The sequence below is a fragment of the Salminus brasiliensis genome, chromosome 11 (assembly GCF_030463535.1).
Source record: "Salminus brasiliensis chromosome 11, fSalBra1.hap2, whole genome shotgun sequence".
NCBI lineage: Eukaryota > Metazoa > Chordata > Actinopteri > Characiformes > Bryconidae > Salminus > Salminus brasiliensis.
In genome coordinates this window covers 20,934,557-20,948,075 of record NC_132888.1, presented here as the reverse complement: position 1 = coordinate 20,948,075, position 13,519 = coordinate 20,934,557, and the positions used below count along the sequence as shown (strand labels likewise).

Sequence of the window (13,519 nt, the reverse complement as noted above, 5' to 3'; positions counted from 1 at the left end):
TGCAAGCCCATGAGGATGGAATTAACAACAACAACAACAACAACAATGACAAACAATCTGCGAGTATCTTCAAATCACTAATGTGTAAGAAACAGCTCTGGCAGCACCATGACGCTCTTGTGGGTTCACTGGTGGTCCTTCCGTGTGCGGCTCTTGTAGGTACCGACCACTACATGCTGGGAACACCCCAACAGGCAGATGTTTTGGAGATGCTCGGACCTAGCCATCACAGTTTGGCAATGTCAGAGTGTCTCAGGTGGTTTTAATGTTGTGGCTGATTGGTGTGTGTGTAAAATATAGAATTTTGAGAAGAATAGGGTCAGAAATGCAGAAATACCCACTGAAAGTGTTCTCTGGGGAGCAGTCGTCTGAGCGCTGGTGTGTGAGAGAGCCTGACACTGTTCTCTCACTGAGTCCTCTCGTGTGTGTGTGTGTGTGTGTGTGTGTGACGCACGCTGTCATTGTAGCAGTTGGGAGGGGATGGGGAGGGCAGGGGAGGGGATGTGTGCTCGGTCACATGGAGCTGAAACAATCCGCTATCTCTCATGTCTCACTCTCGCTCCGCTCCGATCTCCAAGACGCCAACTCTTGATGGGAGGCTGAAGTATGGCAGCGAAGGAAGAGCTGTACTCCAAAATCATTCCCCGCAGGCTCCGCCACAGCCGAGCCAGCAACGCCGTCAAACAGGGCTCTCATTTGGACGTGCTGCTGTCGATGGGCTTCCCTCAGAGCAGAGCGTGAGTACCCTGACACCGCGGTGGGCGAGCTTCTATCCTTCGCCCACCGGTGATGGCCGGTGAAGGAAGGTGAGGGAGGGGGGGGGCGGCAGTGCTGCGGCACTGATTCGGTCCGGATTCGGGTCCAGTCTCGGTTCGGGTCAGTCTCCTGAGGGGGAACTTCTCGGGTTTTGAGTGTGGAGGACTGGGAGATTACTTGGGAACTTTTCTGAGCCCGGGATGAGGCGGCAGATGCCGGCAGTGCTAACAGGAGGAGCGCTGTTCGACTGTAGCAGTGAGTTCAGCTGCAGGGCTGTTTACCTGAGATTAGCTACTCGACGAGATGTAGTCCCTCAGCTTATTCTCCAGCCCAAAACCTGGGAAGTTGAAAGTTAAGTAGGTTAGAGAAAAAGTTTTAAATTAGGCTGATAATAAATAAATAAATACATAAATAAATAAAAACCCAAAACAATTATTTGTACATATTTCAAATTTGGCCTCCTTTTCACCACCACCTGTGTTTTGTTTACACCCCGTCTGTTCCTGACCTCAGTAGGTCAACGTTTTTACTCATTTTTAATTATTATGTAAAAAAAATGACTCATTTTCTCACAAATGTGACTTTAGTGTCTTAAAATAATGATGTAATGTCAGGACACTGACATATGTTGAACTTTTCTGAAATACGTTTTTTTTAATTAATAAGTTTTTAATAACTTTACGTGCACACAGTAAGGCTTTTTAAGATGGTTAGCCAAATTATTGAGCGACTAAGTTGTTTCAAAATGCTAAGTCAACTTTTCTGAGAGTATTTGAAGACATTAAGTCAAGATTTTGACCCCTGAACCTTGTAAGGACAGGTTTCCATATTTTCAGTGAAGAACTTGGTCTGCTTCACTAAAATAATAATAAAAAGTGGTGTATTAATAAAGAAGCTGTTCTCATTGTTGAGAAGCTCTAAGATTTGAGTGACGCTAGCTGTAACAGGGCGGTACTGGTATGACTTTGTGGCCTCAGGGAACTCTTGTTTCAATCAGTGATCCTCGCCCAGGTATTACAGTACATTCAGCTCTGGATGGCCTAAACCCAGGGTTTTCTACCTGCTGAATTGGTAGTCTAGCCTGGTTTGACTCAGACTGACCTCAGAGCGCCCTTAGGCCCTCACGCTGAGGAAACTGAACATGCCCTCGATTGCTCTGGAAGAAGCGACGGCCTCCTTTGTGTCAGACGGCCTGTGGCGTCCGAGCGTTAACACAGGGAGTTATTAATACCTCTTTGCACAGTCGGCCTCTTGGAAGTATTGACCCATTTTAGTTTTACACCGATTGAAAGGGAAATGCCCTGATTTTCTTCTAAGGGTCCCTTTCAGAGAGATGTTGCTCACCCAGATCTGAGACAAATGAGATCACCCACACCCCCCCCCCCCACACACACACACACACACACACCCCATCTCCACCCAAGCCTAATGAACGAGAGACCCAGAGGAACGTCGCTGGTTCTATTTAGTCTGGGATCCTCGCTGTACCGAGGAAATGAACCCGCAGTAGTTGGGTGAAGCAGAGAGACGGAGACAGAGAGCATCTGTGCTCATCACAGCGTGACTGATCTGCGAGTCACAAGGTGCTGTCTTTCATTCTTCCTTTGGCTGGAGAGCAGTGGCCGTGGGAGGGAAACCTAAAGCTGTGCAGCTGGTTTGAAGATACATCACATCCATATTCCCTTTGTCTTAGGCAGGGAGGTCCTCCCTGACTTCTCCAGACACCCCCCTTGCCTCTCGGGGAAAGACACCCCTTTATTTGGTTTCTATTTATTTATTTATTTGTTTGTTTATTTTATTTTATTTTATTTTACTGTGGTGTTGTTGCTGGACCTGGCAGTAGAAGTTCAGTGTAAAAGGGAAGACCTACTTCTATTTAAGTCAGGGAGAGTTCATGCTTTCGTGTTGGTGAGTTTGTGGTGCCATGACCCTTTCAGTAAGGTCTTTGTGAAATTGTATGAAGCTATTTTTTAAATGCTCTGCCTCCCAGAAGCATAGAGTTCGAGATGGTGAGAATAGGTAAATATTATGATTTTTAAAACACAAAAATGAGTCACTAGATAAATTATTCCTGAATCGAACTAGTATTCAATCTTAGCAATAGAACAAGTGTGTTTAGAGAGGGTGTTAAGACAGTAGTTTACTACTATTATTATTATTATTATTATTATTATTAATAATAATAATAATAATAATAAAATTATTAGTTACATCAGCCAACAAATGCTTGCATTGGCTAGTGAGAAGGAGGCCAATAATGCCCTTTTGGACTTCCAGCCACTGGAGTTACAGCACACGGCCATTAATACAGGATTTGCGTTAAGATCTCTAAACACAAGCTCATGACAACCAAGATTATTAAGGTTTTTATCTTTCCAAGATGGTGGATCTGCTGTATCTCAACATCTAGAACGTTTTAATAAACGGGACAGTTTGTCGTCTTCACATATGGAGCTCCAAAAACAGCTCAAACATCTGAACTGTGACAAAGCGCTCATAAACTTGAATGAGGCAGTGAAACTTGGCTTTATCCAAAAACGTCTCTTCACTTGCAGATGAATACACACCGTGATCAATCATGTTGATCAGATTTTGCCCCCATCTGAGCACTGGTATTACAGGGTCTTGACACAGGACCGCCATTGTTCATTATACTAGTTTTAGTTTTACTTGGATCAATACAGTATCGATGCAGACCTGGTGCCTGTTTCTTGGATATTGTGTTTCACTGTCATTAGATAAAGTGTTGCAGGCTTGAAAATAGACCAGCCATTGCGGTAATGCTGTGTCATTGTGGTTTCGCGTCTGGATGTTTTGTAAATGCTGCCGGCTTCCTTCATGAAACAAGACACGCGCACCCTTTAGGACAGCCTTCCATATCCTTGGCTTCTATTTCACTGAGAGACCACACTATTGATGTCTCTCTCAGGCTCTGAGGGGTTCAGTGTGCGTTCTGAAGTCCGTTGCTTGTCCTTCGGAAGTTCAGGGCTCGTCTGCTTGCAGCCGGTCGTGGGCTTGGCTACAGTTGCTGTAGTTCTTGCAGGTGTCGTGGTGCATGGCTTCGGGCAGCCAGCTGTGCGCCTCTTGTCCCCTTGGTCAATCCCTGCCTCAGTCCCATGTGTGGCAGACGTAGCAGCTGTTGTTTTGAGGGCTGCACTTGAGCCAGTGGAGACACGCAGACATTGTGAGTGCACTTTTACTAGTCCCTCTGTGTGCTGCCGAGAGCCACTGCCTCCATCCTACTGCGATTTACTTTTAGAAAGACAAATAATCAGATACAGCCCTCCTCACTGCCGTCACAGACTTTCTCGACAGTTAGTAGTGCTGGGAATGTAACACTCTGATTATCATACTGATACCGTTAGACATGTATCAACAGAACCCAAAGAAGTCAGAGCTACTTGTAGGGGTGGACATTAGGACAATGATTTAATTAGGCGCGATGCGGGAATAGCCCCGGGACAGGGTGCCAGTCCATTCCAGCTGTTAGGAGGATTTCGAGTTCAAATCCGGACCATGTTGAGAGTCCAAGAGGGTGTTAATGGTCCAGATTAATTGGACTCTCACATTTGTGAATTTACATGGGTGAGATTTTATATGGGTGATGACACACCCACCTATCAGACTCTCTTTTAAACTTGATGAACACACATTCCAAGTAACATGCAAAAGCCTTTTTAAAAACTTTTTACACAGTCCGTCTCTCGGACCATTCTAATCGTGAGCATTAAAACTACCTCTTTATATTATTACTAATAATTAGAGATGCATGGATTGAAATGGGCAGATTTTTGCTCCAAACACACAATTTATGATTTTTATTTTGGCCAGTCTGGGCTGCAATTTTCCTATGTCAATAATATGATTATAATTTTCTTTATAACAGGATATGTTCTGATCTCACTGTCTGGACTAACTTAGTGGCTAATGCGAACAGTAATGAAAACACACTTCCAGTTAAAGCCTTTAAATAAAAAGGTAAAGGTGCACGTATTTGTCACTGTACAGTGAAATGTGTCCTCTGCATTTAACCCATCTGTGGTAGTGAACGCACGCACGCACACCTAAAGCGGTGGGCAGCCAACTCCAGCGCTCGGGGAGCAGAGAGGGTAAAGGGCCTTGCTCAAGGACCCAACAGTGGCAGCTTGCCAAGCCTGGGAATCGAACCCACAACCCTGTTATCGATATCCCGGCGCTCTAACCGCTGAGCCACCACTGCCCCATAAATATATTTAATAAAATAAATAAATAAAGTGTTATGTATGGAAATGTAAGGTCATATATGTGACTTGTGTGTCTGTCATGAGCTAAAAGTGTATTTATTTATTTTCTATTTAAGGACTATCATATATATATATATAAAAAAAAAAAATGGTGCCGAGCTAACCCGACTAACTTCAGTCTAACAGAGCTAGATACTATCTAGTATCTATTAGATACTTACTACAATTTGTTTTACTTTACTCTCTGAATAGGATTGCTTTAAAAACAACAACAGTGATTGTGTTTTCCAACAATACCAGCTACCCTTTGGTGATGTCTGTGTAGTGGAAAACTAACCAGGTACCAGGTGGACTCGAGTAGTGTAGGTATTCAGCATAGGACTCGTCAGGAGTGATCACAGATATATTTATCTTTCGCGTTCCCAAAGGATTATTTCACATTGTTTCAAGCACTTCATCATCATTTCCGTCCCTAGTGGTTATTGATCATTTGAGTTAATGATCACAGCGTTGCAGGATCGATACCCCGGGGCCACCAGGCTGCCACTGTTGGGCCCTTGATCAATTTCCTTGGACCTCTCTGCTCCAGGTGCGCTGTAGCATGGCTGACCCTGCCCGCCGACTTGGCCTACCAATTTCTACCTGTAACTCGATCCTAGAACTCTCGTTCTAACAAACAGATACCAATTAGTGAGAGTGAGGGAAGAGTCTCTGGACTCACTTTACACACATGACTCCTTCAAACCAGCTTTGCAGTCTGATTATTACATCTGCAGATGATGCTATTCGCCTGGGCTTGATTTCCAACAACGACGAGCCCTTCATGTTGACAACAGGTCAGTAATCTCACGCTGTATGGGGAAAAGGGATGACCGGGTGCTAAGCATTAATAAGACAAAAGTGCTGTTGGTAGGCCGTAGAAGGAAAGCCCCCCCAGCACCCCACCCCCCACCCCTCACTCGTTCCCAGCCAGTTTACATCAAAGACACAGAAGTGGAACAAGACATTCATACAAGTTCCTAGGACTGCACATCACAAGCAGTTCAAACCAGACTCTGTAAACAGCAGCCATTGTTGAACAGCAACCATATTTCCCATGTTACCTTTAAAAAGACATGAGGAAGCCACCCCCGAATCTAATGATTGGATTAAACTGAGAGCTTTTACAGAGTTTTCTGGTCCCTGCCACCACCATACTTCACTGTACGCTCTTGAATAAGTAAATACACCCAAAAAACGCTCTTTACAGTGGGACCATGCACACTTATCAAAAAGGGATTCTAATGTTGTACAAAAAATATGTTTTGTTAATTTGTAAAAATGCAACAGGTGTTCCACAACAGGTCAGAACTGTTGACCATACACAGAGCCATTTAACCCTCTACAGCACACATTTTGATGGAACATGATAAAAATCATGACGCAACATTTATGGGTTTCTTTTGAGACTTTTTGGGAAAGTTAGGAATTTACAAGATGAGAAAGATGAGACTTTATTTTTAAAAGTCAAAAAATTAAGCAATGACCTGCATGACCAGAAAGTATTTGGACACCTGCCCATTCATTGTTTCCTCTGAAATCAGCAATGGGTACAGCTTAAAGTAGCTAAATACCTTCATTAGAAGGGGTGTCCACAAACTTATGGTCTGTGTATCTATCTATCTATTTATCTGTATGGATAAGGAAGATGAAGAACAATTATTTCTTATATTATCAATAACGCAACATGTGCGAGTGAGAGGAACATGTTTACCTCGTATAGAACCTTTACATTACAGTTCAGTTCAGTTTTAAAGAACCCTGCAGAGCCGTTTTAGGAGTGTAAGGGTGGTGTAATTGATATGATGTGTTCTGTAAGAGTAAGAGTTTTTGCTTCGTGCGGTGCTACTGCCACCATTAGGAACGCCAGCATTTAGAAGGTCGCTACCAACACGGCGGAACTGAATGATCAACCTCTTGGGGGTGCAGCAGCCAGGGTTGGAACAGCAAAAGCATTGCGCCAAACATGCTGGTAGATGAGCCTTCCCTTGCAGTGTTGAACGACACACTGAAGATAGACTGTCAAGCCTCTACTCTGCTAAAAAGCATCCAGCCTGGTCCACCCTTCCCTTCCCTCAGCTCCTCCACCATCAGCGTGGAGCTTCTATCCGTGTGTGGCAGTGTGTGCACCGGAGAGTTTGTGTGTGCATTCTCTCAGTAGTGAGTCCACCATCTGCGTCTATTGTGCCCTTGCCAGATCGCGAGCGACTCATCCAAGAGCGAGTGTCCTTCCAGCCCACTGCTGCTGCATTGCCTCAGACTGGAGCTGTGGGGGACGCAGCGGGACGTAGCTCGGCGCTCCAGCCAACCTGCTGGACAATGTTTTGGAATAGCATTAAGGCTTGTGGACTTTTAATTACGGCCCTTATGCGGCTTTATTTTGACAACACATTAGAGAGGATGTTGATTTTAAGCTGAAGGGCTAATAATATTAGCAGGCGGTGTTGGGGATTGTTTGCCGTGACACTATCATCAGCAGCGGTGGTTTATGCAATCTGTACGAAGGCGTTAGGCATAGGGCCTACTTGTTTTCCTACCCTTAAGTTCTTGTGTTTTTTTCAATGTTATGGAAGGCTCTCCAGTGCTACCTACACTAGCCTTCAGAAGTCATATTGGCCATATTAATCATGTAATCATAAAAAAAACGACATATTAATTCACTTTATTATTATTCCCGAACCCTAAACCTGACCCTAAGACCAAGTTCACACAGCAGGAAAAAGTGGCCTTAAATCCGATTATGGCCTTAATTGAACATTTTGGCCGGATTGTTAGAGTCGCGGGCCCAGTGTAATGTCTTTCCTTGACAGCCCCCGGGTCATAGATATGTGACACAGATGTGTTATCTGTGTAGAAGTGCGAACGGCAAAACACACACTAAATCTGATACTTTCAAATCCGATTTGGGCCTCTTTCATATGGGGTTTTAAAATCCGATACATATCCGATACATATGTGATATGTGGCAATGCGAATTCATGCGATATGTGTGTCAATCTCACTCAAAAAATTACTATATATTTACATTTACATTTAAGGCATTTAGCAGACACTCTTATCCAGAGCAAATTACAAAAGTGCTTTGCTATTTACCCAAGAAAAACCTCAGCTAGTTTGAATAGACTAAAAATTCAAAGATACCTCTAAGCTTAGACACTACTAAAGAAATGCATGCTGAGAGAAAGGGAAAATGGACGACAGCAGTGAGGAAGATTTTCAGTGCTGGGATAGCGAGGTAACAGACCTATTATTTAATAGAAATATTTGATTTGATTGATTTCTCTGTCCAAACTAAATTAGAAGACATAGATATTGCAGCGATCAGCAGCAATCTGAAAAGAGGCAGAATTCACGTGTTGGAGGAGACATGCTAGTCTCCTAGAGTTAGGGGCATTTCTAGTGTTAGGGGAAGTTTACATGAATGGGGACTGGGTAATTGACCTGCCAAATTGGGTAGACATTAAAAAAAAACATTGCATTGCAAACTGGATTTGCCCAACTTTACCAGCTAAGTCAAACACTAAATCTCCACTCAAATACTAACCTTAGCCATCCGCCTGGTCCTAATCCGAGCCTTAACACTCAGTTAAGAATCAGTTACGTTTCAAGATTTTGAACATGTATAGGAAGCTATCCAAACCCAATAGAACTGATTCAGTGTGGGAATAGAAAGACAATAAAACAATCATCATCATTCTGAACACTATCCTACCGTTTCTTAACATCAGCATCATTTTCTACAGTGACTTACTGGCTGCAGCCCATCTGCTGCTGTACAGTGCTGTGTTAGCCCCCTCTACCCTGTTTATGAATGCAAGGGACCTCCATAAGACCACCCACTGACCAGATTTCATTTGGGTGGTGGACCATTCTGAGTACAGCAGTGACACTGCCATAGAAGTGGCGTTTGCTGTGTGTATGTGTGCGGCAGTAGAATAGACTACGGAGATACTCAATGCCCATGTTTTAAACTGAAATGATCATATAGACGTAGTTAAATTGACTGTCATTTTCCTCTGAAGTGCACTTTCTGCTCAGCTGTCCTAATTGTCTCAGTGTGATTACCACAAAAGTGCAAACACAATGGGAGTGAATGTGAAGCCGGCCCAACCTTACAGTTCCTCTCAAATAGGCAGATATGGAGGAAGCCCCATCGGCACAATTTGGCTTTTGTTTGCTCTTGATGGAACTGTACTGCCGCAGAGTCTCCAGCATAATAAACGCTGTGTTCAGAGGATGGAGGAGAGGAAGCTTCTTGTTTGGTTTTGAAAAACTTACTCTGCGCTAATGGCCAAGTGCAATTAGTGCAGAGAGACACTTTTGTTCGCACTTGGCCATTTAGCGCTTACAGTTCATTTTGCAAACTATCCACTGTGGTGATGGCCTGTGCGAATGCTTAGATGATCTCTGTGACAGACTTTGTCTGAAAAGCACAGGGAGGGGCTTGTGTCTACATCCACGATACACCCGTTGGACACCATCAGGCGTAGATCAGTGACGGTGGTTTAGACTGACCAGCAGCCTGTTGCCAAGTCAGTAGGAACCAAAACCTTTGTCCATAAGTACACACTTCTCTCAGCCCACATAAACCTACATGCTGGCCTTCATTAAGGTTAACTTCTTGATTTGGGTGTAGATTCTGCTGGGGAGTTTGAATTCCTGTACAAAAAGGACGTTTATTTGAGGATGCTATCTGTGTACTTCTTGTGGGTACTATTTTTGTTTATTATTAATGTACTTATCAGAGATATACTGAACAAAATTATACTTGAGTGTACTAGACTTATATACTAATATATACTTTTCAAATATTCGTTCCATATATACATAGATTTTTAGTATACCTTACCTTATATACCTTATAAGTTTGGGGTGGAAGAAACTTCAGAGCGGCACACATTCTAATATCACAATAAAAACTGTGCAAAGTTTAACTTATAAGGATGTAAGTTGTTGTGAACTCAAAACCTCAAGTATACTTAAAATATACGTTCTTAAACCAAAAAGAGGGACAATTTAGTCCAGAGAAGTATGAAAATAGTACGCTTTTAAGTATCGCACTAATTAGAATATCTGAGAAATATCATTCAACTTTTGTTGACCCTTACATAATAACATAAACGCCAAGTAAACTGTTTTGTAAGGCTGCAGTTTAGCAGCGTTATCTAAAAGGTCAGTGCCCAGCGTTCAGACACAGTGTGAACTTTTGTTTGTTTGTATTGTTCAGTGTAATTCACTCTTCACCCTAAACCACATTACCAAATCTGCCCTACCTTACCTGGATGTGGTTTGAGACTGACAGAGAGCGGGTTTAGGCATTACAGAGAAACGATGTGTGACCTAGTAGTAGTGTCTAAACTTAAAGGTATCTTTGAATTTTTAGTCTATTCAGACTAGCTGAGGTTATTCTTGAGTAAACAGTGAAGCACTTTTGTAAGTCGCTCTGGATAAGAGCGTCTGCTAAATGTCGTAAATGTAGCTGTAACTGACCGTTAACTTCTAGCAGGTAAGCAACATTGACTTCATCGCTTCAGTTCACCATTCTGAAGCACTTTAAAAGGCCAAAACTGAGGAAAACATAAAAAAATCTTTGTAAGGCATTGCTTTAGTATAGCATAGCATTACTCATCAACTTTTGCTTAAGTATACTAGACTTGTACTGCCAGGTATACAGAGAAGACCGCCTATGCTCTTAACGTTCATGTTATTATTTAAAGTTAAGAAAAGTTGAACTTTATTTCCCAGATTTTATAGATTTTTAGTAAGTTTACTAATAGCAATGTACCTGTATGATACTTGAAAGAGTACAATTTCAGCATTTCTCGGGACAAAATTTGTCCACTTTGTAGTTTAAATACGTAGACCATATATATAATTTAGGTATTTATGTAAGAGTGGGACATTTTTAAGTAAACAAAAGCTTTTTTTTTTTTACTCATTAACATTATTAATGCTAATGTAAATATCATTCTCCACTGTAATAGAGGTGGGTAAATAACATGAGGCTGAATTTGATCAGTATCTTTGAGGGCTAGCTAGTACTTTACTGATTTATGCACTACAGTGTTCGTGTTTCTGTTTTACTGCTAACGCCAGCTGCTCACTGACTTCATGTAAAATCATTCTCTTCTCTCTCTTTTTTTTGCAGAAGTGGTTTTAGCTGACAGGCCAAGTGAAATTACTTGTGATGTCTCACCAGGCTGCACACAGCCATTCTTTTAAACTACATCAAGCTCCATCAAAGTCCCGTGTGTAGCACAGGCTATATAAAAAAATCTTCTGAAGTCAGCAGTATATCTGTACTGGAAGGCAGCAGCTTTCCTATCTCTATGGCTAAAGGAGCTTGAAAAAAAATCTTGAGACAAGCAAGATTCTATCTTTCAGTATGACAGGGTCTCTTCTCTGTGCTTTAGTATTAAAGATACAAGAAAACTACAACCTGTGTCTTGATTAACATCATTTTAGAGGCATAGGACATCAATATATATTTTTTAATATGTAATTGTATATGTCCAAAAAAAGGAGTCTTGTAGTCATGCTGAGGTTATAAATACCCCAACTGTTGCTCTTTCATTTATCACAGAGCCACACGTAGGGTAGTTCTGTAAACAGGAAGCGTAAGGATGCAGGGGCTGAAGCCAAGGGATTTCCCCAAAGAGCAGCAGGGAGAAGGTGTGTCGGTGTGTGTGTGTGTGTGGACAGCTGTGAGGGGGTGGGAAGACAGGAACGGAGGGTGATGGTCAGTCATCTCTAGTGGGACACTGGTCATGTAGAGCTGCATGTTTGCTGAACAATGGACTAGTAGTGCTCCACAGGATTAACACATTAAGATCATTTTGCACATCGATTTTCAACCCAGCAGGTTTTCTATTGTAGAAACGATGGTTCCACACTTTCGAACAGTGATTAAATGGTGCCAAAAATCAACCCTGAAGCCAAAGATGCGGAGATCCACCCTGTTACAAGCGGTTTATGGTTCAAAGGACATTTGCATGTGAGAGCAGCATGGCCTCCATCTGTACGGAGAGGTTGCAATGAGGCCCACATGCGGAGGCGAATCATCATCTCGATGTACACACAGCGGCTCTCCATCTGTACAGCTGACCTCTGGCGGTCCTGAAACACCCTCTTTTCAGTCTCATTGCTTCCATTGTTCATCTGCAGCCCAAATACTGTATAATGCTACTGGGAGAGGTGTTAAGCTAAGAGTTTACTTTACTTCTCGGGCTTCCGCTATGCAACCCATTCTGTGCAGCCTTAATGATGTGGTTGAGGTCATTTCGTGGCCTACTCACTAGGCGGTTTTGCGTTCCCCTGCATTAGCTGACATCCTGTAAGGTTAGGGGGATAGATGCTCTGTTAGATGTCATGACTTTATATTAGTGATATACACTGATCAGCCATAACGGTCATATGGAGCCCTACTGGGGAAAGCTTACATAAATAAAACGAACGACTATGACTATGATTGCATGGAAATTACATAATTAAGTAGTGGCCATGACTTAGTAAGGCTTGGGAACGAGTTAATTAAGGTGTACTAACAACTTAGTAAGGCGTAGGAACATGATCTTGTCTTACAAAGTTGTGGTCATGACTTACGATCTTGTTCCCACGTCTTACTAAGTCATGGCCACAACTTAGGATCTTTTTCCCATGCCCAAGTCATGACCACGACATAATTATCTTACTCACGTGTCTTACTACATTGTGGCGACAATTTAATATTCTCGTTCCAATGCCTTACTAAGTTGTGGCCACAACTTAATTAAAACATTCCTATATCATCCTACGTTGTGGTCACACCTTAAATATCTTTTCCCACAACTCATGACCACTACTTAAATCTTGTTTCCACAACCTAATAAGTTGTGGCTATGATTCAGTTATCTCTTTTCTGCTGCTAACATCTTGGTTCCAGATACCACAGACCTTCAGAGGTCAAGTCAAGTCAGATTTATTTGTATAGCGCTGTTTACAACTGTTGTTGTCACAAAGCAGCTTTACATAATTAGTAATTAGTAAAAGACAGAGACAAAAGAAATAATGTAAGAAGACATGAAGAATCCAAGACCCCCGGTGAGCAAGCCAATGGCAATAGTGGCAAGGAAAAACTTCCTCAGAGCTGGAGGAAGAAACCTTGGGAGAAACTAAGACTCACAAGGGGGACCCGACCCATCCTCCTCTGATCAGAACTATTTATAAATAATTGACAAAAGTTACCAAACGAATCTATACTGTTGAACTGCTCTGATCATAATCATAATATAATAATCATGGTGTAGTATAACTTAATATAGTCATGGCAGTGATGGTAAGAGTAATGTTAATAGTTAATAGTGGTGATATTAATAGTGGCAGATAGTTAAGAGTCCAAGAGGTCTTCGAAGGCAGAAAAAGTAAGGACTACTTTTCCGTAGGTATTCTTCGGCCATATAAGATGGAGGAAAGGCGTTTTAATGGCAAATTATATGTGATAGTAATACAAAAGTTTTTATATT

General features: G+C 42.3%; 1 protein-coding gene across 1 annotated transcript in view; it reads left to right on the top strand.

Moving 5' to 3' along the window:
• The first annotated feature begins 523 nt into the window (after positions 1-523).
• Positions 524-13,519, top strand: part of ubash3bb (ubiquitin associated and SH3 domain containing Bb) — a 35,704-nt gene continuing 22,708 nt past the window's right edge. Inside the window, exon 1 of the mRNA XM_072692141.1 lies at positions 524-737. Within this exon, the coding sequence (XP_072548242.1) occupies positions 607-737 (131 nt within the window). The 5' untranslated portion in view covers positions 524-606. The remainder of the gene's footprint in view (positions 738-13,519) is intronic.